The sequence below is a fragment of the Ictidomys tridecemlineatus genome, chromosome 11 (assembly GCF_052094955.1).
Source record: "Ictidomys tridecemlineatus isolate mIctTri1 chromosome 11, mIctTri1.hap1, whole genome shotgun sequence".
Taxonomy (NCBI): Eukaryota; Metazoa; Chordata; class Mammalia; order Rodentia; family Sciuridae; genus Ictidomys; species Ictidomys tridecemlineatus.
Window position 1 is genome coordinate 40004942 of NC_135487.1, and position 26874 is coordinate 40031815.

The 26874-nt window shown below is 38.5% G+C and overlaps 2 protein-coding genes and 1 long non-coding RNA gene across 25 annotated transcripts in view; 1 reads left to right on the forward strand and 2 right to left on the reverse strand.

Annotated features, from left to right (window-relative positions):
- Positions 1 to 597: 597 nt before the first annotated feature.
- On the reverse strand, positions 598 to 18458 carry Magoh (mago homolog, exon junction complex subunit). Of its 3 annotated transcripts, none has more exons than XM_040288694.2 (5): positions 18271 to 18456; positions 15988 to 16046; positions 14070 to 14180; positions 12233 to 12315; positions 598 to 783 (listed from the first exon to the last, which is right to left on the reverse strand). In XM_040288694.2, the coding sequence occupies exons 1-5, from the start codon at positions 18356 to 18358 to the stop codon at positions 747 to 749; spliced, it is 378 nt and encodes a 125-aa protein (XP_040144628.1). In that variant the 5' UTR covers positions 18359 to 18456; the 3' UTR covers positions 598 to 746. The 3 variants fall into 3 exon arrangements, with proteins under 3 accessions (XP_040144628.1, XP_040144627.1, XP_005326105.1); XM_040288693.2 differs by lacking the exon at positions 598 to 783 and adding an exon at positions 930 to 1199 and having other exon boundaries at positions 18271 to 18458; XM_005326048.4 differs by lacking the exon at positions 598 to 783 and adding an exon at positions 10016 to 10257 and having other exon boundaries at positions 18271 to 18455.
- A 3161-nt stretch (positions 18459 to 21619) lies between these two features.
- The window catches only part of Lrp8 (LDL receptor related protein 8), a 79593-nt gene continuing 74338 nt past the window's right edge, over positions 21620 to 26874 (reverse strand). For all 20 annotated transcript variants that reach the window (XM_078026283.1, XM_078026270.1, XM_078026272.1 and 17 more), the window contains one exon: positions 21620 to 25839. In XM_078026283.1, coding sequence (XP_077882409.1) covers positions 25801 to 25839 — 39 coding nt within the window. In that variant the 3' untranslated portion in view covers positions 21620 to 25800. The remainder of the gene's footprint in view (positions 25840 to 26874) is intronic.
- The window catches only part of LOC120890767 (uncharacterized), a 35115-nt gene continuing 34224 nt past the window's right edge, over positions 25984 to 26874 (forward strand). Inside the window, exon 1 of one of the 2 annotated variants that reach the window (XR_005735183.2) lies at positions 25984 to 26072. This is a non-coding gene — a long non-coding RNA (uncharacterized LOC120890767). The remainder of the gene's footprint in view (positions 26073 to 26874) is intronic. The other variant, XR_005735184.2, reaches the window with a different exon arrangement.

The window sequence follows — 26874 nt, forward strand, 5'->3', positions numbered from 1 at the left end:
CTGGTGCCTGTGGGAAGGGGCATGTCTTGCCTCTTTAGAGATCTCAGGTTTCTTTTCCTCTCACCCTCCTTGCCTACCTATCTTGACTATAGGACCAAAAGGCAGGAAAAGAGCTGCCCAGAGGTACTGCTTAGCAACTCCCTGTGTTGGAAAGAGTGATTCCCCAGAGCTGTTGATAACCTTGGGACAGGGGGTGCTCTGGAGGTGTTAATGTTTCATTTCTTTTTCTTTGAATTAGCCCCCATGTTCTGATCATTCATTATCTATACTATCTGTCCTTTGCCAGTAACTTTTGAAACAACGTTTCTTCTATCTTTCAAAGCTGTTTTGGAATAAACCCTATTTTCCTACCAATTTGACTCCTAACATTAGAATTGCATGTGTTGTAACCTAGCCTCTTCATCCCAGGATGGATGATGCCACCTAGTTTAAAAAAAAAAAAAAAAAAAAAAAAAAAAAAGCACTGTCCTGAATTAGATTCCTTGGGACTGTTAGGGGCAGAGAGATGAGTATGGTAATGAAATTGGTTTTATTGGTGATCAGGACCAAGTTCATGTTCCACGGAATTGAAGAATGAACACCATGAGTAGACGAATAGACGAGGCAAAGAAGCATAGAAAGATTTATTTATTTAAGAAAGTGATAGAGGACAGACTTCTCCCAAGAGGAGGGTTCCTTCCAGCTGAAATGCCCATGGGGGGTTGGGGAGGTGACTTGCCTTTTTTATATAGCAAGCACTTCTTTCATTATTCATTGTATTTCCTCTTTTCTGTATATACACACCTAAAAGCAAGAACACAAGTTGTTGTTGTTGTTTTTTAATAACTTAAGCAACTCTTTGTTCTTTCCTTGAAAAACATTCATCACCCCTCCACCCTCATTATTTTTACCCATATTGACTGCTTGACTTCATGTCAGTTATTAGCTAATTTTCTCAATACCAGACCCTTGTCACTCTTACCTATAGTGGGAAAATGAGAATACAAGAATAATTCTATAAAATGGGCCCACTGTGCTGACTCCCCCACATGCTTTCTTTGCCTCAAAGCAATTTACCTGCAGCCCTGCCTGGCCTAAGAGGACAGGATGTGTTGCATTCCTTAAGAGGAACCAAAGTTACTTTGAAGGGAGAGACATTTGTGACCCTTTTCACAGACCAGATTCTGGAAGATAAGGATAATTCCTCCAAACCACAAAACCTGTAAAAATGATTAAGAATCTGGTTAACAATTGCTCAGCATGGGCCAAGGGAATCCAGCATTGTCATGGCACTAGGTACTTGAAATTCTGATGTCACCCTGCTGTCAATTCAAAGGTCAAGAGGTAAACCTGGGTGGAGCTCTCTGGAAAATTCCCTGAGACCCTAAATAAAACTGGAATGCAAAGGAGGCATATTGTCTCCCTCCTTTCTGAGAGGACCAACTCTCTCCTTTGAGTGTCTCCTTTCCCTTCAATAAATTCATCCTTGTTATTCTGAGGGACATGTCTGAAATCTTTCTGACTTGATCAGCAAAAGGCTTGAAAAGGGGGTATTTGTGCTGCCTCAGTTTCCTAGAAGACCCCAGCTCTGTAATAGGCCCCTCTCCCAATCTAGACATTTCAGGGGTATGAATTTTGTTAGGATAATCACTTCCCATGAGTCAGATGAGGCTTATCAAGGCCTACTTCCTGCCAGCAGTTTTACCTAAAGAAGCCATGCAGTTTAGCAGGGGAGAAAAAAGTTCTTAGCACATTTACCTACCTGAACAAAAATTCCCACACTATCTGTACCACCTGGTCTCAGTTCTTAATGGCTGCTGGTTTTTAATTTTACGATAGATTTTAAATTGGAAAATTTTTCTGAGGCCAGGTATTTTATCCCTTAAAATGTGTTAAACATGGGGATCCAAGATGGCAGGCAGAGGGAGACAGCATTCTGTGTCACTCCGTGACCTGGGACTCAAAATGAGAATACTGCTTCTCTACGAGCCATATGCCTGCTCCCGAGCAGGAATCATGGTCACTGTGCCTGTCCAGGGCTCCAGGCCTCAGTGTCAGAGCAGGTCTCCCAACTACTGGCCCACGCAGGACTACCGGGTTCATGAGTAGGACCACTGGCAATAGCACCCGTGCAGAACTTTTGGCCACCCACCTGAGCAGAAATCCCAGACGCAGCTCCCACGCAGGACATCCAGCAGCTTCCTACACATAGGAACTCTGGCCGCCACTCCTGTGTGGACCCCCATCTACCAAGTGGGGCTCCTCAGGTCGCCTCCATCTTGGGACTCTGCAGCAGCAGATAGTCCCCTACATGCAGTAGCCTGTTTGTACCCAAGAACTTCACACAGGCTCTGAAGTCAGTTGACAGCCACACACTGCACGCCACAGAGCTCGTCTCTGAACTCATCATCCAATGCCATCACCCAGTTCCCCCACCAGACCCGAAAGCCCATCGCTGAAAGCAGGTGCCTCCATCTTGGGTCACCTTCATCACCATCTTTAGTGGAGCAACTCCCAGTTTGGAACTCCTGCTGGCCAGGTGTCCAGTTTCTAACTCCACCCCCCCCTCCCCAGTAGCTGCTAACCTGGCACAGTGAGTGACCAACACAAAACAGCTCTCAGTGGGGCAGGTGCACAGTGCACCCAAAGAACCACACTTGAGAGCCCCGGAGAGAAGAGAGAAATGTCCCTCATTTAGGAAGTAGTAAGGGAGAGGGTGAGTGTGATAGTTTAGAGACTAACACAGATACCAGGAACTGGGAGGTCTTCGGGCAAGATAAAAAAATAAGATCATGGTGTTGTTTCCCTTCGGGGATTGGCAGGTCCCATACCCTACTTCCAGGTGCACTCCAACCAGTACCAACCCTCCTACCCTGATTACCTTCACCATCCTGAGGGCCTAGATACAAGCTAACAACAAATGACCCCAAATGAGAAGGGAAGCAGGAAAGATACTGATCTCCAAACCAAAACAATCCCTATTTCTTCCTTCAAGATTTTTTTTTTCCTTCTCCCTCTCTATTCTCCCACCCTCACATCCCCAACATATGTGAAACCAAGTACAGTATTTTGAGGACTGGCACATCTGAATACTATATTATAGTTGTGTTGTATATATATATTTTTCTTTTTCCACAAATATTTACTTGTTAAAATAGTATTTTTATTTTTCTTAATACATCTGATTGTTTTATGTACTCTACTGTCTTCCCACTTACTTGTCTACCCCAAATTACTTCCTCTCACTTCTCCTGCTACTAATCTTCCTCTTTAGATTTCTCTTTCACACTTCCTAAGATATAACAACTCTGTATCCTCACCTCCTACCTCCTCAGCATATCTTCCTACTCCTCACCCCTGCTTTTTGTCCACCATTAGAAACTATAAACTCTTACACAAACCTACTGAGTATACTGTAGATAATAATTGAATGCACCATTTCTGAATATTGTGACCAAACTGTAAATGTCTTAATAGCAAATATTTGTTTGTAGGGTGTATATATTGTTTATACTGGGATCTGTTAACATTGTCCTACACCTCAAAGGAGAGGTATTGGAACCCTATAGGGGCACTATAAGCCTATAGAGTAAAAATGGTAACTCCTCAGATCCACAGTGCTAGAAGGGAAGACACACAAGCAATATGAAAAGACAATGGAAGAAAGTACCCCAAACAAATCAAGATACCACATTATTAGAATCCATGGCAAGCACAGCAGAAGAAATGACAGAGAAGGAGCTCAGGGTGTACATAATTAAAATGTTCTGTGAATTAAAGGATGATATAAGAGACCAAATACAGGCAGCAAAAGATCATTTTGACAAAGAGCTACATAAACATATACAGGAAGCAAAAGATAACTTCAATAGGGAGATAGAAGTTCTAACAAACAAACAAACAGAAATCCCTGAAAGAAACAATAAACCAAATTAAAAGTTCAATTGGAAGCGTTACCAACAGAAGAGAGCACTTGGAAGACAAGACCTGAATGACAGATGAATGAAGACAATGAAGACAAAAAATAATCTTGAAAAGAAGTAGACCACACAGAGAAAATGGTAAGAAACCATGAGCAGAACATTCAAGAAATATTGGATAGCATGAAAAGACCAAATTAAAGAGATATTGGGATAGAGGAAGGCATAGAGTTCCAAACCAAAGGAATGAGCAATCCATTCAATGAAATAATATCAGAAAATTTTCCAAACTTGAAGAATGAATTGGAAAACCAAATTCAAGAGGCTTACAGGATGCCAAATGTATAAAATCACAACAGATCCACACCAAGGAATATATAATGAAAATGCCAAAACATACAGAATAAGGAGAGAATATTAAACACCATGAGAGAAAGGAATCAGATTACATATGGGGGAACCAATTAGATTATGTGCAGATTTTTCAACCCAGATCCTGAAAGCTAGAAGATCCTGGAACAACATATATCAAGTTCTGAAAGAAAATGGATGCCAACCAAGAACCTTATATCAAGCAAAATTAAGCTTTATATTTGATGATGAAATAAAAATCTTCATGTTAAACAAAAGTTAAAAGAATTTACAACTCGAAAGCCTGCACTATAAAACTTCTTCGGCAAAATATTCCATGAAGAGGAATTGAAAAACAACAATGAAAATCAGCAAATGGAGAAACTACACTAAAGGAAAAACTAATCAAAGGAGAAACCAAGTCAATGCCAAAAATAAACAAAAATGGCTGGGAATACAAATCATGTCTCAATAATAACCTTGAATGTTAATGGCCTAAACTCACCAATCAAAAGACATAGACTGGCAGATTGGATTTTAAAAAAAAGACCCCACAATATGCTGCCTTCAAGAGACTCATAGGAAAAGACATCCACAGACTGAAGGTGAAAGACTGGGAAAAATCATACCACTCACATAGACTGCAGAAGCAAGCAGGAGTTTTCATCCTCATATCAAATAAAGTAGACTTTAAGCCAAAGTTAATCAAAAAGGGATAATAAAGGCTATTTCTTACTGCTTAAGGGAAACATTCATCAACAAGATATAACAATAATGAATTTATATGCCCCAAACATGGAGCATCTATGTTCATCAAACAAACTCTTCTGAAGTTCAAGAGTCAATAGATCACAACATAACAATTCTGGGTGACTTTAACACACCTCTTTCACCACTGGATAGATCTTCCAAAAAAAGCTGAACTAAAAGAAATTATAGAACTCAATGATACAATCAATAACTTAGACTTAATATATAGAGAATATTTCGTCCTTCAATGAACAAATACATTTTTTTCTCAGCAGCACATGGATCCTTCTCTAAAATAGACCATATATTATGCCACAAAGCAACTCTTAGCAAAAGTAGAGATACTACCCTACATTCCATCAGATCATAATGGAATAAAATTAGAAATCAATGATAAAATAAAAAATAAAAGCTACTCTAACACCTGGAGACTAAATAATATGTTACTAAATGAACAATGGGTTGCAGAGGACATCAAGGAGGAGATTAAAAAATTGAAATCTGTGGAACACTGTGAAGGCAGTTCTAAGAGGAAAGTACATTGCATGGAGTTCATTCCTTAAAAGAAGAAAATGTCAACAAATAAATGACTTAACATTACATCTCAAAGCCCTAGAAAAAGAAGAACAAATCAACACCAAAAGCAGTAGAAGACAGGAAATAATTAAAATCAGAGCTGAAATCAGTGCAATTGAAACAAAAGAAACTCTGAAAAATTGACAAAACAAAAAGTTGGTTCTTTGAAAAAATAAATAAAATTGACAAACACTTAGCCATGCTAATGAAGAGAGAGAAAACTCAAAATTTTACTAACATATGTGGTGAAAAAGGAAATACCACAAGACACTACAGAAATACAGAAGATAATTAGAAGTTATTTTGTAAACTTGTACTCCAATAAAATAGAGTATCAAAGGCATCCTCAAATTTCTAGTCATATGGTTTGCCAAAATTGAATCAGGATGATATACATAATTTAAACAGATTAATTTCAAGTGATGAAATAGAAGACACCATCAGAAGCCTACCAACCAAGAAAAGCCCAGGACTGGATGGATACACAGCTGAGTTCTACTACAAGACCTTTAAAGAGGAACTAATACCAAAACTCTTCAATTTATTTCAGGAAATAGAAAAAGAGGGAGCACTTCCAAAATCATTCTATAAGGCCAATATCACCCTGATTCCAAAACCAGGCAAAGACATATCAAAGAAAAAAAACTTCAGACCAATATCTAATGAACATAGAGATATTGGGATAACAAGAACATATTTCAACATCATAAAGGCTATCTATACTAAGCCCCAGGCCAACATCATTCTAAATGGAGAAAAATTGATAGCATTCCCTCTAAAAACTGCAACAAGCAGGGATGCCCTCTTTCACCACTTCTATTTAACATAGTTCTTGAAACACTGTCCAGAGCAATTAGACAGATGAAAGAAATTAAAGGGATACAGATAGGAAAAGAAGAACTCAAATTAACATTATTTGCCGACAATATGTTTCTATACCAAAAGGTCCAAAAATTCCACCAGAAAACTTCTAGAACTAGTAAACGAATTCAGCAAAGTAGCAGGATGCAAAATCAACACCCATAAATCACCCTCTGAAAGGGAAACTAGGAAAACTAATCCATTTACAATAGCCTTTAAAAATAAAGTTCTTGGGAATAAACCTAATGACAAAGGTGGAAGATCTCTACCACAAAAACTACGAAACAATAAAGAAAGAAATTAAAGAAGACCTTAGAAGATGGAGATATCTCCCTTGTTCTTGGATAGGCAGAATTAATATTGTCAAAATGACCATACTACCAAAAGCACTATACACATTTAATGTGATTCCAATCAAAATCCCAATGACATTCCTCATAGAAATAGAAAAAGCAGTCTTGAAATTAATCTGGAAAAATAAGTGACCCAGAGTAGCTAAGACAAGACTTAGCAAATAGAGTGAAGCAGGTGGCATCACCATACCAGAACTTAAACTATATACTACAGAGCAATAGTAACAAAACAGCATGGTATTGGCACCAAAATAGACTGGTCAGCCAATGATACAGAATGGAGGACACAGAGGAGCTGGGGCTGTGGCTCACTGGTAGAGCACTTGTCTACACATGTGAGGCACTGAGTTCTATCCTCAGCACCACATAAAAATAAATAAAATATATTGTGTTCATCTACAATTAAAAAAAATTAAAAGAATAGAGGACACAGAGACTAACCAAATAATTACCATTATCTTATATTAGGCAAAGGCGTCAAAAATGTACATTGGAGAAAAGATAGCCTCTTTAACAAATGGTGCTGGGAAAACTGGAAATCCATATATAACAAAATGAAATTAAACCCCTATCCTCACCATGCGTAAAACTCAACTCAAAGTGATTAAGGATCTAGGAATTAAACCAGAGACCCTGTCTGCATCTTTTTTTTTTTAATAAGGGAATTTGCCCCCCCTTTTTAAAAATTATTTATTTTTTAGTTCTCCGCGGACACAACATCTTTGTTGGTATGTGGTGCTGAGGATCGAACCCAGGCCGCACGCATGCCAGGCGAGCGCGCTACCGCCTGAGCCACATTCCCAGCCCCCCTGTCTGCATCTAATAGAAGAAAAGTTAGGTCCAAATCTCCATTATATCGGATTAGGCCCCTATTTCCTTAATACGACTCCTATAGCGCAAGAATTAAAATAAAGAATAAATGGATGGATTCAAACTAAAAAGCTTCTTCTCAGCAAAAGAAACAATCAGTAAAGTGAATAGAGGGCCTACAGTTAGGTGCAAATCTTTACCACTTGCACATCAGATAGAGCACTAATCTCTAGGGTATATAAATAACTCAAAAAGCTAAACACCAAAAAAACAAAAAACAAAAAACCATAAATAACCCAATCAATGAATGGGCCAAGGAAGTGAATAGACATTTGTCAGAAGGTGATATACAATCAATCAACAAATATATGAAAAAATGTTCAACATCTCTAACAATTAGAGAAATGCAAATCAAAACTAACTCTAAGATTTCATCTCACTCCAGTCAGAATGGCAGCTATTAAGAATACAAACAACACTAAGTGTTGGTGAGGATGAGGGGAAAGAGGCACACTCATACATACATACATACTCGTGGGACTGTAAAATGGTGCAGCCAATATGGAAAACAGTATGGAGATTCCTTGGAAAACTGGGAATAAAACCACCTTTTGACCTAGCTATCCCACTCCTTGGTCTACACCCAAAGGACTTAAAAACAGGGACAAAGCCACATCAATGTTTATTGCAGCACAATTCACAATAGCTAAACTGTGGAACCAACTTAGATGCCCTTCAGTAGATGAATGAATAAAGAAAATGTGGTATATATTCACAATGGAATATTACTCAATAATAAAAGAGAATAAAATCATGGCATTTGCAGGTAAATGGAGTTGGGGAATATAATGCTAAATTGAAGTAAGCCAATCCCCAAAAAACAAATCCCGAATGTTTTCTCTGATATAAGGAGGCTGATTCATAGTGGGGTTTGGAGGGGGAGGATGGGAGGATTAGACAAACTCTAGATAGGGGAAAGGGGTGAGGGGAAGGGAGGGCGAATGGGGGTAGAAAAAGATGGTGGAATGAGATGGATATGATTACCTTAAATACATGTATGAAGACACGAATGGTGTGAATATACTTTGTATACAACCAGAGATATGAAAAATTGTGTTCTATATGTGTAATATGAATTATAATGCATTCTGCTGTCATATATAACAAATTAGAATAAAAAATTTTTAAAAAATGTGTTAAAACAAAGTATTTACCCCTACATTGAAATATAGATGTGTCTATAAAAGATGTTTTAAAAAAACTCTAACCACAATTTTTTTTTTTTTTTTTTTAAAGAGAGAGTGAGAGAGGAGAGAGAGAGAATTTTTAATGTTTTATTGTTTAGTTCTCGGCAGACACAACATCTTTGTTGGTATGTGGTGCTGAGGATCGAACCCGGGCCGCACGCATGTCAGGCGAGCGCGCTACCGCTTGAGCCACATCCCCAGCCCCTAACCACAATTTTTTATTTTGGTACCAAGGACTGAACTCAGGCCCTCAACCCCTGAGCCACATCTGCAGCCCTATTTTGTATTTTGAGACTAGGTCTCAGAGTTGCTTAGTGCCTTGCTTTTGCTGAGGCTGGCTTTGAACCCACGATTCTCCTGCTTCAGTCTCCCAAGCTGCTGGGATTTCAGGTGTGTGCCACTGAACCCAGCCCCAACCACAATTTCATACCTAAAAAATTAACACTACTTCATTATTGTCTTCAAATACCAATGTTCAAATTTCCTCATTAATGTCAATTTGGGTCATGATCCAAATAATCCATACATTGCATGGACTGTGGGGTTTTTTGTTTTGGTAGTGCTAGGTAATGAATCCAGGTCCTTATGGATATTAGGCAAGCACTCTACCACTAAACTACACCCAGCAATTAATGTGTCTTTTAAAATCTCCTTTATGCATTTTTGTTCCATGTCTTGTTTTTCTTGCAATTTATTATTTTTCTTGGTACCAGGAATTGAACTCAGGGGCACTCGACCACTGAGCCATATTCCCAGACCTTTTTGTATTTTATTTAAATACCTTATTGTATTATTTTATCATAAGCCTTCTGGATCCCTAAAATCTTTGAACAGGGTCTCACTGAGTTGCTTAGCACCTTGCCATTGCTTAGGCTGGCTTTGAACTCACAATCCTCCTGCCTCAGCCTCTCAAATCGCTGGGATTATAATCGTGCGCCACAGTGCCCAGCTCTTGCAACTTATTTAAGAAGCTAGATCATTTGTTCAAGAATTCCTTTTCCTCTGAATATTATTAACTGGATTCTTACAGTTTTAAACTTTTTTTCTCCATTTACTTGTTTCCTGTAAATGGTAGTTTCCAGAGAATTGTTAGATATTTTGGTAATGTTGGTGTTTTACAAAGTAACCGAGGAATACTCATATGTTCAGGTTTTTATAAAATAAAAAATTGGATTTTATCACATATTTATTAAAGACAATCATTTACAGTTTATAAAAAAAATACTGCCTTGATATACACAAAAATCTCCTGATAGTGGTAATTAAAAACAACTACTTCCACCCCCCTCAGGTCCATACTAATATTTCATTTAAATTGGTTTAATTTTGAAGTGTAATCCAATAAGACTGAAGACCAAGCACTTCAGGTCCTGGACAAGATAATAAAATACTCGTAAGCCTTCTGGATCCCTAAAATGTAAGAGGGGAAAAAAATTAAAATGCTGAGAAAAACTGGCAAAAAAATCCCTCCAAAACATAACCCAATTAATAACCTGATTACTTATCTACCAAAATGCTTCTTATGAAGCATTAAACCTTTGAACAGCCTAAAACCCAAAAAAATATTACAAATATTAAAATGAAATATTATGAGGGCATTTAAATATGTTGTTTTTTGGGGGAGGGGGGTACCAGGGATTGAACCCAGGGGCACTCAACCACTAAGGCACACCCCCAGCCCTATTTTGTATTTTATTTAGAGACAGGGTCTCACTGAGTTGCTTAGTGACTCGATTTTGCTGAGGCTGGCTTTGAACTTATGATCCTCCTGCCTCACTCTCCTGAGCTGCTAGGAGTATAGGCATGTGTCATCACACCCGGCTTGATATTTCCTTCCTTCAGTGGCTCAGAAGGCTGAGGAAGAAGGATTGTGAGTTCAAAGCCAGTCTCAGCAAAAGCGAGGCACTAAGCAACTCAGTGAGACCCTGTCTCTAAATAAAATACAAAATAGGGCTGGGGATGTGGCTCAGTGGTCGAGTACCCCTGAGTTCAATCCCCAGTACCCCTCCCACCCCCAAATCATGATTAATATAACATTTCAATATTTTTTATGCTTTTCAAAAACTGTATTTTTTAATGTACACACACAGCAAAAGACTAAAAAGATACATTTCAAGATATTAACAATGGTTATCTAAGATTACGGGAAATTTTTTTCCTTCTTTTCTATTTTTTATATATTTCCTGTGCTTTCTACAATGAACATGTATTGCTTTCAGAATTAGAAACAACCTCCTTCCCTTTTTTTAAAGTGGTACTAAGCAGGACCAAGAGGCTGAATATTACTAGGCATCAATATTTAAGAACAAAAATACTGAAGGAAGACAATTAAACCCAACATTTACTAACAGTGATCCATAGCTAATTCCAAATCCTTAAAACACAGGAGTCAAACAGGTTGTTGGATTCTAGACCCTTTAAAGCATATAGATATGCATTGCAACATTGTAATTTGCCCCAATGACAATATAAATTTTTAAATTTAGATATTAAGAGATTTCAAATTTAATCAACACTTAAAGAGGTGCTGGGGTGAATGGTCAACAGTGACTGAGAAAGCTTCTCAGACTCGGATATGGTACAGTTTATTTCAAGAACTTCTTCATGCGTACTTAATTTTCTATTCTGGCTGCTTTGATGCATTACTTTGTGTGTGTGTGTGTGTGTGTGACAGAGAGAGAGAGAGAGAGAGAGAGAGAGAGAGAGAGAGACTGAGAAAGTTTTAGTATCAATGACTGATACACAAAAAGTAACAGAACTAGCCTTTAAAAATACAGTTGGCCCAAATCTACAGAGGATCTTTATCATTCATGGGTCCAAACCACACATGGATCAAAATGTATTTAGGCCTATAATAGCAGATTTTTTTTCTCATTATTCCTTAAACAATACAGTATAACAACTATTTACATAGCATTTATCCTGTATTAGGTATTTTTTTAATATATATTTTTTAGTTGTTGATAGACCTTTATTCATTTATTTTTATGTGGTGCTGAGGCTTGAACCTAGTGCCTCACATATGCTAGACAAGCGCTCTACCACTGAGCCATAACCCCAACCCTGTATTAGGTATTATAAGTAACCTAGAGATGATTTAAAGTATACATGAAGATGTACATAAGCTATATGAATGTGTTAAACCATTTTATATGAGACTTAATCAACCACAGTTTTGGTGTCTATAGTGGTCCTGGCACCAATCCCCTGTGGATACTGTGAAATGACTATAATGTGGAGTCCTTTTCTAATGAAGGGGACAAAGTTGCCTGGTTCTGTCTTGCAATTGCACCAGATCTTCCCATAATGGTCCCAATTTGGTTCAAGTTTCTTATTAATCTACTCTAAGATAGACATAATGGATAAAAGGATCATACATACTTACTTAGATTGATTAACATCAATAAGGGAACCAATTTTTGATGTTGTGAAAGAAATGTGTTCATCTCCAATGACGATTTCAAGCTCCTAGAAACATTTAAAAAATCTAAGTTGGGCAGAGCTGAAATGTTCATCAAGTACAAGGAAGGGGCTCACTACTTCCAAATCACTCAACTCTACTATAGATGCCCACATAGAAAAAGTACCTTATTTTAAGCATTAAACTGTGATGGAAATAGAGATGATACTAGATAAGCTCTTGAGAAACTCATCTGCCTAGAGAGAGTAGTGTCTTCAAGGACAATCATGTGAGATTTAAATTTACATACCACTTTGTGAAGTGACGTGGATAGATCTGGTATCCAACCTTTCTGGGCAACATGGAACAAGGAAAATTATCCTAGATCTTGGGTTTGACCTCAGCTTTGCTACTTACTAGCTGTATGACCTTGGGTTTCAATTTGTAAACAGTGACACAAATACCATAAACCTTCAAACTATCTATATGATTGCCTCCTCTTTGCCACGTTATTGTTCTTCATGCTTAGGACAGATTAATAAAACCAAACTAAACACATAACTCTGTCTTTGAAGAACTTATATTCTTCCAGTGAGACCTTTTTTTCCCACCTTCTTTTTAAAAAAATAAGTATTAAAAAAATCTATCTTCCATGCTTTTTCTTCTTTTGGTACTAGGGATTGAATCCAAGGGTGCCTTGACACTGAGTTACATCCTAGTCCTTTTTATTTTTTGAAAAAAAAAAAAATTATTTATTTTAGGTCTCACTAAGTTGTGGAGGCTGGCCTTGAGCTTATGCTGTTCCTGCCTCAGCCTCCACCAGGTGCTGGGATTACAGGCATGTACCACCATATCTGGTGCCATCTCCCATTCTTTCTCCTTCCTCTGTCCCCTAAAGCTGTAGTGTATTCTTTCTATTTGTGATTTTAGATTTGGTAGTATGTTTTAAATTTATTTTATGTGGTCATACTACATATGTATCTTTTTACTTTTTCCATTCAATATTGCTTTTTAGATTTTTCCATGTTGAGTTAGAATAGATCTTATTCACTAGTTTTAAATTTTTTTTTGGTATAAAAAACAATGTGACAAAATTCTTCTATGTATTTCCTTGCAGGTTTGTGAAAATTTCCCTAGGAAAATTCCTAAAAGTAGGCTAACAGTATTCTCAGGGGCTAGGGATAATAATTCATTTGTAGAGCATCATAAAAATCAGTGGAATACACAAACAAATTTACATTTTTAAAGATCACAAGATTTTAGGATGGAAATGTGGGCTGTACAAGATGAGGAAATCAATTAGAAATCTGGACTATGATGGCTGCAGTCAAGGTAAAAATATATTTTTGGTTAATTCAGTTAAATAAGACAATGGCTCTTATTTTTTTAATTCCCAAAACAATCTTAAGAATTTTATACACACACACACACACACATACACACACGTGTCATGAATTTAAATACATATAGTCACTTGCATGATTTCCTTCCATTAGGTTGTGAAATAACTATTTTTATTTATCTCTATATCCCCACATGCTTCGTTCAGAGAAGTTACTCAATATGTGAGATAGAGAGCAAAAGGGCTAAGAGGGGAGATCACAAGAAGCAATTCAGGGCTGGGCTCTGGGTAGCCTGCAACACCACTTGCTGTCTCTGGTCCTCTCTCTGGAATTAATGTTTTCTTAGACAAAATGCTAGTTATCTGTTTCATGCAAGGCTCAGTAACATGCACATATGCATGCACACATTAAGCAGTGCAGTAAATGTCATCTTTTTTGTAAGAATTCTGTATTACAAGGACAGTCAATAAAATACACACCTGCCGGCCTACTCGATCAGGAGGAGGCCACAAAGCATCATCCTCTTTGGTAATTTCACTGTCATCAATTATTCTCTTCAATTCCTCCATCACACTTTTATGTACATAGGCCTGAAAGCAGGTTAAAAAAAAGAACTTAGGTTGTATTTTTATGGAGTACTCTGACTCAGAGAAGATAAAAACAACAGCTCCTGAAGACCTATTTCTATGCAGTTGGGCATGGTAGTGTATTAGCCTGGAAAACTGAGTGAGATCCTGTCTCAAAATAAAAAGTAAAAAGGTTGGGAATATAGCTCAGTGGTAAGGTACCCTGGGTTCAATCCTCAGTACCCCCCCCCAAAAAAAACAAACTAAAAACACTTTGTACGCTAGCCCATGTTGAAAAAAAAATGTAAGGATGCTGACAAGTATGGAAAAGTGTAAAATCAATTGCTTGTTAAATAGTTATTAAAATATATTGACTGTGGGCTTGAGTTGTAGCTCAGTGGCTGAGCACTTGCCTCGCGAGTGTGAGGCACTGAGTTCAATCCTAGCACTACATAAAAACAAATAAAGGCACTGAGTCCATATACAACTAAAAAAAAATTTTAAAAAAATACATTGACTGTTAAGATATTTTCAAATGTAACAAAGTGGTAAAAGGAAAAAGTAGCTTTGACAAAGTCTTTCCATGTTGAGTTAACATAGATCTTATTCACTAGTTTTAATTTTTTGGTATAAAAAACAATGTGACAAATCACAACAGAATGAGAGTCCATGGAACTGTACTAAGGCATGCTGTGTAGTCAGTTTTTCATCACCGTTACCAAAATACATGATAAGAACTAGTTAGGGGAGAAAAAGTTTAATCTGGGCTCATGGTTTCAGAGGTTCAGTACGTGGTCAGCTAATTCCATTGCTCTGGGCCCTAGTTGAGGCAAAACTTCATGAGGGAGGGGCTTGGCAGAGGAAAAATGCCCGCCAGGAAGGAGGGAAGCAGAGGGAAGGGCAGCAGGGAAGAGCCCACAGAGAAGATAAACCCTTACAGGGCATGCCCTCAGTGACTTACCTCCTCCAGTCACAACACACCTGCCTATAATTACTGCTTAGTAATTCAAATTATAAGTCCATCAAATGGATTAATCTATACCAATGTGGTTATAGCTCTCAAAATCAAACCATTTCACCTCTAAACATTCCTGCATTACTACGTGATATTTCTTTGGGGTCAGGGGAGTATGACAAGCATCTCATATCCAAAGCATAATATATACACAGATCTGAATTCCAGTTGTTAACCTCTTACTAGCAAGGATGACTGTGAACAGGCCCCATCTGGGCCTTCATTTTGTTATAAAGAGGATATAATACCTCCCATCACATGGGCTTATAATCAGGGTTAATAAGATCATATGTATGATCTTTACATCTGGTGCCATGCATGGCATCTATCATATATTCAATGATGCTAATTGCTTTCCATACTCCCTTTTCACTTTCAGATGCAAATTAAATTAAAGATCTCTTCATTGAGTGCTATGTGCCGAGGAATATACCAACTGCTTTAAGAATAACATATTTAATTCTATGACAGTACTTGGAAAGGGACAATGATTTTATTATCCCTGTTTCTGCATATGAAGAAACAGAGACTTATCAAGTTCAGCCAGGAAACTTATCCAAGGTCACACAGGTTAGTAAGCAGCAGATTGAGGGATCCAACCAAGGCATACCAGGCTTCAAGTAGCTATCAGTAATTGATTCATAATTATTAAAAAAAACCCTGAAATACATAAATAAAATAAAAAGACATAATCTAGAAGCTGTTTACAGATACAGATCTACTTCCCTAGTCCTTAACTTTAAATACTATTTCTAGAAAGAGCAAAACCAATATAAGGCAGAAAGACAGACTGAAATGAAAATGAAAGGCTCATACCTCTTTTCTGATCATGACATCATTTTTGTAATTACTGTTGTTGGCATACCTCAATTTACCTGTAAAAGGCAGAAAATAAATGCAATATAACAGTAAAAACATATGAATAAAGCATTATTAGTCTACTGAGACTATTACCTGTTGCCTAAAATGTATCCTAACTGTTTTTCAAAGGGGCTGTCAGATTTACTATGTACACCTTGGAGTTTCAACACTACTAGCCTTTTCAGTTTGTCACTTCAGGTTACTAGCCTCCCAGCCAAAAATTCAGGTAACACTGAACTACAGGTTCAAGCAAAAGGCAACTACCTATGTAAAAGAACAAAAGCAGACTGTTTTGTGACTCAGACAAACCACAGTTCTGCAGATTAATATTCTCAGATGAAAATAAGGATTGTAGTTGATAACTTACCTGCCAGAGGATATGTGAAGGCACATTGAAAACTGTAGGATGCTGTTTATATGTATTATCATACAACCATGTGACAATCTGATATTTCTGTGATGAAAAGAATGTGCTTTTATCATTGAACACATTTGGTACACAAGGCCCTCTGTGCATATGAAGAGTGAACAGGCTAGTTTGGGGGATACGGCAGGGATGAAGGAGAAGATAGAAAAAAAACCAGAAAACATGATTTTCCCCACTATGGAAGACACAGGTAAGAAGAGCCAAATAAAAAGCCTTTTCACTTTTTCTCTACTTCAAGTTTCATTTCATGTTACTTACAATGGACAATGTGATGCAGGAACAGAACTACATGGCTAGGTTAACCTAATACTTTGATACCATCAATGGTTTCCTTCTGCCTTCCTGACAAAACCAAACTCATTATAGCAACTAAACTGAACCCCTGCCTTTCTTTGTAACCTCTCTCCTACATAATCTTTAATCATAGCTGGTGTCAAACACGTTGTTTCTGCCTGAAACATCTCAAGCACTTTTTTGCTTTCAGCCTCTTTGCTGTGAATCATCCAAAACACAACTACTACACAATTCTGCACATCCTTCCAACTCAAGTCATAGTATGCAGGAAGTTTTCTCTGACCCTAAGTTAGATTAGGTGCCTCCTCTTTGCTTCCAAAGTTTCCTTTGCTTCTTTATGCCACAACACCTAATACACCATTCTGTCACTGTTTGTTTACAAATCTATCTCCCTCACAGTTGAAGCTTGTCAGATTCATCTTTGTACCCTCATTTAGTTCAAATTTTCTATCATCTTTGACTCCTCTTTCCTCCACCAGTGTGCCTTCCAAATATTATCAGTCAAGCCTAATTGGTTCTGTACCCAACACTATCCCAAATCTTCTCCATTTCTATTAATTGGTACCCTAGTCCCAACCAACACTTCCTCATTAGTGACCATTTCCACTCTTGCCCATTCTGCACCCAATAGCTAGAATACTTTTTCAGGAATAGATAACATTTTTCCTTTGCTTCAAAATTTCCGACTGTGTCCTGCTGTACTTAGAAATCTAAACTCTTTTTTATTAAAGAGTGAGAGACAGAGAGAGAGAATTTTTAATATTTATTTTTTAGTTTTCAGCGGACACAACATCTCTGCATGTGGTGCTGAGGATCGAACCTGGGCCGCACGCATGCCAGGTGAGCTTGCTACCGCTTGAGCCACATCCCCAGCCAGAAATCTAAACTCTTTACCATGGTCTATAAACACATGGTGTGACCCCAACCTATCCGACATAATCTCCTACTATTGTCCTCAGAGCTCAACTATTGCTCAACCATCACACTGGCTATCTGAAACATGCCTGGCTTGTTCTTGCCCTTGACATTTGCTACTCCCTCTGTAAAATGCTCTTCCTCCTGAGCTTCACGAGGCTGGCTCCTTCTTGACACCCAGGGCTCAGTTCCAATATCCACTCTTCAGAGAGCGCTCTAAAGGCTACCCTATCTTAAAGCAGCTCAACCAGAAATTATTTCAACATTTTGCCTTTTCAGGATCAATCGTCACTGTCTAGGATCATTTTGTGATCCCTCTCCCAGCGTTGAAACAGAAGTTCCGCGAGAGGATTAGTTTGTCTATCCTCGTTGCTGTACTGTATTCCTAGATTGGAACACAGCAAATGTAAGCAAACCGGTCACAACTAGCACTAAACAGAAGCCGCTGCACATGGGTAGAAAGAACCTAAGAGCGGAGAAAGAGGGTTCCTTCAGACCCGGTCTGCACGGGTCTCAGTCCCTTCCTCTAGTTCCCTGCCCATTCTGGACCCCAGGGATGCCCCCCGGCCTTGCACTCCGGGCGCGCGAGAAGCCGCTCTTACCGTCGGGTCGGAATTCAAACTCCAAGAACTCGTGGCCGAACTTGCCTTTGTGACCCACGTAGTAACGTAGATAAAAGTCACTCTCCATGTCTAGCAAAATGGAACTAAGACCGAACTTCAGAAGTAAAGAACAATGCCGCGGTCGGCGGCCGATAATGACGTTTCCGGTGGCGCGCGGAAGTGACGTCAAGGAAAGGGCGCGCTCGCGATGTCTGAGTCCCTCCTCCCCGGAGGTGGGGAAAAGCCTGTCCCTCTTTTCCTCCCCGGGGCGATAAAGTGGAGGCATTTCTCTGTGTGTTTTGGGAATGAGGTGGAAGTTGCCGGCGGTCGTCGTGCTTCTTCTTCAGGGACTGGCGACCTCATTTAAAGACTGGGAGCCCGGGACTTCGATCCTGGGACCCGCCATTTTAAAGGAAACAGACTCATCAGTCGGAGAAGATTCCTTACTGTCTCTGGATCTAGGTTATCTCAACAGTAAAATGAGCAAAATGACCGACTTCCCAGGAGAAAGCCGTTCACGATGATGTGTGTATAAATTGTCTTCAAACTTCTGTTAAGAAAACGTTCTCAGTGACGCCTTCCCCGAATCCACAGTGCAGATTACCTGGAACTAACTCGCCTAGACTAATTCCTGTTCTTCCCCCTTTTATTTTTCTCTCTCTCCCTGCTTCACTGGTCTCTAGAATAGGTACCTTAAGGGGAAGTTAAACGGTATACCTGATTTCTCAGGGATTCTCAGCCCAGGCTGCATGTTGGAATCATGTTCCATTGACGCCTTTAAAAAAGATAAACTCCTGGACCCATCCCAAACTCATATCTCCAATGAGGATCTGGAAGTTGTTTTTTTGTAGAGCTCCCTAGATAGGTCAAGGTAGGTGACCAGCGTCCAGGCTATCTTTTCTGGTGAGAGGTGTTGACATCTGAAAATTTTCTGGCTCAGCTAAGGTTTGTGTAGCTCAAGGGCCATGAAAATCCTAATTACAGAAGCATGCTTTAGCCATCCAAGTTCCAGCTATAGAGAGAATGGTTCTAGAGATGGTGCTAAGATGACATCGTTATTTGGACCTGGAGACTCTAATTGTATAGTATTCTGTAAATCCTGTAAATTCATAATAAATTCTTATTCCCAGACTACACTTTTCTCCCTGAAGAAGCATTGGTAGCAGAGTGTAGAGTGGGTTTAGAGGCTGAGGGAATCACTGGAGACTGAGGTTAAAATAATTCCTTAACAGTGAGTCACTGTAACCATAGGTGAACAGGTTCAACTTTCTGAAACTCAGTTGCATTATCTTTAAAATGAGCATAATAGGACTGGAAATGTAGCTCAGTGGTAGAGTGCTTGGTCTAGCATGTGGGAGGCTCTGGGTTTGATCCTTAGTACAGCAAAATGATAAATGTATAAAAAATAAGAACCTAATAATACTGTGTACCTGGAAGCACTATTATAAGGATAAGAAAGAATGTTTTAGAAAATATTTTGCCAACGGTAAATTGCTATAGTCATGAGGCTTTTTGTGTTTGTGGTGCTGGGGATTGAACCCTGGGCCTTGTGCATGCAAGACAAGAACTCTGCTAACTGAGCTATATCCCCAGCCCATCATGAGGCATTTTTTATTACAAAGCACTGGACAGGAGTGGTAACAAGGGAATTTTATGAAAAGAGAGGGGAACCACTAGTTATTTGGCACTGAATACATGTCAGCTCCTAGGCTGAGCCCATTTACATGTGCTTGTTCTTTGAATCATCAGTCTTTTTTAAAAATATTTTAAATTGTTGATATACCTTTATTTTTAATTTATTTATATGTGGTGCTGAGGATCGAACTCAGTGCCTCACACATGCCAGGCAAGTGCTCAGCCACTGAGCCACAACCCCATTGTAATAGTCTTGAGGTGATAGTTGGAATTAGGCCAGTTGTCATATGGTTATTTTCCTACAATGAAATTATAAAAACTCTTAATGGGCAAATCTAGGCATCTATCGACATGGCAAATAACAAAAGTACTAAAAAATTTAAAGGACACTTGACCCAGTTAGCCTGTAAAGTAATCCAGGTGTTTGGACATGAGATAACATTGAATAGCTGAAAGAGCATGACATGCATGTCTGCAGTGCCTGAATTCAGCATAATTTATTTGTCTACTCTGTGTCATGTGCTGAGGACATGATGTGAAAGAACAGATCTTTATAGAGCTTGCAGAGAATGCAGTTGAGCACATAAGAAGGCATAAGGTAGGAATAAGGGTAATCAATAGAGGAAGCATTGAATACTCTGGAAATACAGAGGCGCTTGACCACTGAGTCACATCCCAAGTCCATTTTTGTATTTATTCACTGAATTGCTTAGCACCTTGTCTTTGCTGAGGCTAGCTTTGAACTCATGTTCCTCCTGTCTCAGCCTCCTGAGCCACTAGGATTACAGGCATGTACCACTGCACCCAGTAAGACCCTTACTCTTATTAAAGGGTTTGGGTTAACCCAAGAATATTGGGTTTTAATGCCAAGGAAGAAGTTGAAGGGCTTTAATCAAGAAAGTAGAAAATAATGGTGGTGACATGACCTATTGTATTTTTAGAGAGATCACTTTGGCTGCCATGTTGTAGGTTAGATTGGAAAATGAAAAACTTAAAGTTGAAATTTGGATAGTCGTTAAAGTATTCCATGAGGGTGGTAATACAAGATAATGGTGACCCATAGTCAGGTAGTGACAAAAATAGAAAAATGGGTGGGTTTAATTTAAGAGGTAAGTAAAGAAGACTAAGATATGGCCAGAGAGGTTGGGGAAAAACCATGAGTATGGTGTTTAAGAGTTTGCCAATAAGGAGTGGTCAACTGTGTTAAATATGGCTTCCAGGTCCAGGAAGTTAAGAACTGAAAGCATTTACAACATTTATAGTGAAGGAGATCCTGGATCAACTTGGTGAAAATAATCTCAATGACATAGGAGTTAAGTGTCAGGATAGAAGTACTGGGATGCAAATAGGCAAAAATTATTATAGAAGCACAGAGTTGAGTTACAGAATGAGAAAACAGAGAAGCTTCCTGGAGGAGGCATTACCTAAGTGGAGTACTCAGGGATAAATAGTCAGAAAAATAAAACCCAGGCAGAGAATCATGTGGGCGTGCTCTTTGGGTCTGTGAAAAATAACTGTGTTACTTTGGGCAATTACTTCACTCATTTCCTCATTTATAAAATAGGGATGGGTAGTCCTGATAGTATTTATCTTATAGGGTTGTTGCCAAGATTGAGATGATTTATATAGAATACCTGAGACATATTAGGGACTCAATTACTGATAATTCATTCCCCCCACCAATTAAAGCATCACAATGGACAATACTTCAAAAGATTTTTAAAAATGAATTTAATCTCTCTAGAAACATTGTATTGATTTTACAAATGTCTACATTTGGTTTTCAGTTCACCAAGATGATGTCAGTACAGCTAGGGAGATGCAGCACACACCTTCACTCCCTCTGTCTCTGGAAGAGAAACCAGATTGTAGAGGGCATGGAGTACAGAAGCTAACAAAACTCGAAATGGTAAGACAAAAAGAGCAGAAACAGTTGGTGTGACCAAACATTCTAACATGCCCGACTGTTACATCAAATACAGTAATTTGGGGATTGGAAGGAGACAAACAAGGAAAATCCACTTGGATACAAGATGATGGAGTTTGCAAACCAGTACTTTACCCTCAAATTGACAATTAGTATAGAACAAAATGCTATTTTAAAAGCACATGGTTTGTACAGGTATTTTTTTGTAATTTTTGTAAAAAAGTATCAAAACTGTGTCTTTAAATATATATATATATTTATACAGGTGGCTTTTTTAAAATTATTTTTATAGCACAAAGTGTTTGCAAATGCAGAGGGTTTCTGCCGATTCTTGACTGTGCACATGGTGCATAGCCTGAATGAAGAGCTTCCTGATTTTTTTTTATATTAACTGAAAATTTTGAAGCTATAATTCCTCCACCTTCTAAATTCTTCATATCCTGTAATTTCCCAATATCCTAAAAATATAGTGTGAGAAAACTCTGATATTATCTTCATGCATTTATGGGAAAGGAAATTTTCTTGAAATGTTTTAACTACTAACTCATTTATATTCTGTGACGAGTGCATGGCCAGTTTTGGTGTGGATTTTATTTCTGTGGGATGCAAATGGCCCTCCCCATTCCCGCTAGTGCCTGACTATACAGTGACTAGGATCTCCTCTCCAGACTCCACATCTTTAAAACTTCTAGTTTTCTCACAGTTGAGAAAAATCTAAGAGGCTCTTGACAACATGGCATGCTTCCATGAATATCACACTGCCTTTATATTAGTTTTCATCAACCATATTAAGAAACCTCTAATTCAAGTCTATGAAATGCAGTCAACATTTCCCTTTGGCCACTGGAAACTTGAGGCTGAATAATGTCATGTCTGCAAAGTGCTGGCAATGCATCTTATATTTTCCATGGTGTACTTAGTGCCTTGTTCACAATAATGACCAAGAAATGTTTAATTAAATCAGAAATTAAATATAAGTATTTTATAAAGTGCTTATGTTGAACCTGACTCCATCCAGCCTCATTTCTTGCTAAGTCGTGGTGAGTCTTTTATTCCAGTTACAATGAACTACGTGCAGTTCCTTAAAGTCTCCATGCTGATTCATGCCTCTGTGTCTCTGCAGTTTCCTCTGCCAGAAGCAGTCTGGATGCTCCTTCTTAATTTTGAGACTTAGCTTAAGGTCACTTCTCCTATGAATGCATCATTCTTCATCTCCTCAGGTAGAATGACCCCTCTCTCCTTGTCCCTAATGGTACTCTAAATTGAAATCTCTTCCCTTTTTGTTTCTACATGTCTCCCTCTGCTGCTGCTGAGCTTCACAAAGACAGAAAATATTTGATTGACCTTTACATCTGCAGTACCTGGCATACAGTTGGCAACTAGTGAATGATTTTAGGGGATGAATATGCTGCAGTCACATAGAGATAACTGAAGGGATCAGTAGTATTTATTGCCATATATTTAAATCCCATCTTATTCTCTTTTTGCCAGTTGAGGTTATTTTAGTCTGTTTTATATATAATCATGCTATCAAGAATAAATATTAAATAAAGTTTTTGTTTTCCCTGTTTCTAGAAGGCCATTTCTGCCAGTGTCTTGGTAAATCCACTAGAAAGATAGCTACAGATAGAAAGCACGTTTGATACGGTGTTTAAATAGCTTCAAGATGTCTCCTGGAGAAGGAAAGGGAGGAAAAGGACTGGACTGGCTTCTTTAAATAAAGGAAATATTGTCTTGATGAAATTTTTGCCCTTTTGGCATTACCTATAAGCTTTCTTCAGCTCTATCATCCAACGAGTCTCTGATCTGTTATTGGCTGTTGATAAATATACACAGGAACAAAAGGCAGCAGAATTGTAACTGCACCTCAAAATAAGGCCCAAAAGCCTCCAAAAATAGGAGGAAAGTGGATTTGACTCCTCAGATTTCATGATCCAACACAGGACTCTCCATTTGTTTCTTGTAGGTTATTCTCATAGCTGAATTTCTCAGGACCATCAACACAAGTACATCATGAGGAAGTTGTAAAACAATGTCCAAGCTCTGGAACAGTTGTTTAAGAAAACAAGATTAGGAGACCATTAGTAGAGCAAAGTCCTAGGATCAGGATCACAGAACTGTAGATTGTCTGCCTGGAGATTTTAAAGGGCATCAAGTTCATGAGACATCTAAGCTTCTCTGAGTTGGGGGCATCTGGAGAGTGGGAGTGGGGAGACATTTGCTTCAGAGTGTCAGGTTCCAGGTATGTTAAGGTTAGATACATGTCCTCTGCTCCCACATAAGCCAAACACTTCCATGTTGTATGTGTCCCTGGTTGTGGAGAGGGAGTGAAGTGGCGGAACAGCAGAGTGAAGGAAAGACCATACTTTGGATGAGAAAGCCAGTGGTGACTGAATTCCTTCTGTGACTGTAGGATTGTTTCTGATGGTAGATCCCACAGATAAAAAACAGTACTTCTCTCCACCTGCCCCAAGGCCCAGGAAAAGCAAGCAGGAAGGAGGTGTCCATAATGAAAAAAAGATCTATACATATAACCAGAGTATTTCCTTTTATTTACAAACCAGTAAACCAAATCCCTGTGTGAACATACATAGCCAATATGTTGTACTTTTTTATATGCCACTTCCCCTCAAATATGACTTCAGGTTTAACCACTTCAAGTTTTTCTGATTTAAGCCAAAATTTAGTTTCATCTCTATGCCCAAATGATGGTAAGAAACCTACTAATTTCTTTAAACTGTTTTCCCACCTAAAGAAAATAGTAGAAAGTGAAGGGAAAGAACAAACAGAGATGTAATAAAACTTATTCCACCACCGTTATCCTCACCCACAGCATGTCTCAGAGTTCAGTGCCTGAGTGAGTCTCTATAGTAAACATGGGCTGTTCTGAAAATGTCTCCACTTAACTAAATAAGTTAGGATGGCAGCCTTCAGGGTGCTTCAGAGGAAGCTTACTGAATTCAACCCCAGTGTCCTGAAGGAAACTGAAGACATTACTCAAAGAGCTGAACTTAACAAGGACTTGCTGAGGTTTAGGCATGTTCTTTCTTGAACTCATGAACACTTCTGGCACTATGTATAATATCTGTACACTGACCTTAGCCACAGACAAGAAGCCCCAGATGAGCTGAAAGGCTTTTCCTGGTTTGTTAGGGTCTCAGGAATAGCCAGAGGTAAAAAGATCTGTCTCTTCACACCACATATTTGTACAAAACTTGGTATCTGTTTTCTGAGCCAAATTTCCAAAGGTTTCTCTGAAAACTACAGATACCCCTCTTGTGGACTATTTTAAAATAAATCTATTTTTATGTATTTGAACAATAACTAGAGGTGTGTCTCTTCTCTGCAGATTTCTTTCTCACACATACATAAACACATACACAGAGTCTGTGTGGTGGGCCAGTCATACCAAAAATAAATACTTTCACTTCTCTAAATGTTTTATGGAACTAATGTCATTTTTGAAATATGTTAATAAATAATCTAAATGGGGGAGGGAGTTGAAGTGTTTGGTCTTTTTTACTTATGTTGATGGATAGCCACAAAGCATTATTGTATTTACAAAAAAACAAAACCCCCAAACCCCAAAAATCCCCCCAAATCAAACATCCTCTGTAAATATAGTATTTAAATGATGAGTAAGGTACTGTACCATCGGCCCCTGTTTGGTTATGTACAGCAGGTTAGTCACTCAGCAGTAGCCATTCCATGAATTCCTCATGGGTAGTGCAACGAGTTAAAAAGTGTATAAAACATTATACATATAAAAACTCTCACATCCTTTGGATGTTTGCAGTTCATCATAACTTTGTGGTTACCTTTCTGCAACATAAATTAAAAAAAGTTACACATCCACACACTCACTCACACAGACCATATGTAGAAATCCATTCATCCAATCATACACCATCCAGAGAGAGTAGTGCATGGGACCGAGCTCCATGAGGCACGAAGGGGTGGTCCCATCCTCAGGGCAGTCCATCATCTTCAAGGCTTAATGCCACTCGCTGGGGAGATAGACCAAAGAAATCATCATTAGATCCATAAGAGCTACTATTTATTATCTACAAAGTACCAGTCATATTATTACTTTATGGGTATTAGCTCACATAATCTTTAAACTATGCTGAGACAAGATTTATCATATTTTGCAGTTGAGAAAACAGACTCCATGAGCTTATGTACTGTTTGATCTGGATCACGGAGCAAGTGGCTGAACTAAGTTTGATACCAGGTCTGAGTAAGTCCAGAGCTGTCACTATTTTCATCATTCTATTCTGTCTCTGTAAAGCAGGGTGGCAGAGATCTAAACTTTCTTCCCTTCCATGATTCAAGGTTGGGTCAACTTAAGTGGATTAGATCTGTAAAACATTAAATCCTAGACTTTTAGTGACTTGTCTCCAGAATGCTAATCACAATTAGTTTGTAACATGCTGCACCCTCCCAACTAACTAAACAGAATTGGAAGGAAGTGCAAGTCATTAAATTCAGTCCCTGTCTTCCTTATCCCTGCTTTCCAGTCACAGGATATAGACTCCCCTCTGCCACAAATGCTAACCACTAGATGGTGAGCCCACTAACCCTTCAGCCAGTAACCCCTTGTGGACAGTGGATTTAAATTCTTTCCTATACTGATGTGAAAGTTGTGTCTTTATATCGTATGTGATTCCCTGATTCTATGCCTTAGACTCAAAAACTGAGTTCTACACAGGACAATCCTGGTAGAATTCTGGTTCTGCCACTTCCTGGCTATGATCTTGGACAAGTTATTCACTTTCTATGAGTCTCCAGTTTTTTCTTTGAAATTTATAGATAATGTGTGAATTCCTTCCCTTTATTCTGTTTTTTTTGTCTCTAGGATACACATCTAGCTTTCCACAACTGGTCCTGATATAATCATGTTTGTTATTCTTCCATTTCCTCCTTTGGACAGACCCTAGTTTCATTTTCTCATAGCTATGTGAGTTTAAGCTGGCCACTTAACTTTTCTGGGACTTTATCTGTCAAATGGAAATAAAAGGACCTACCTTATAGGGCTGATG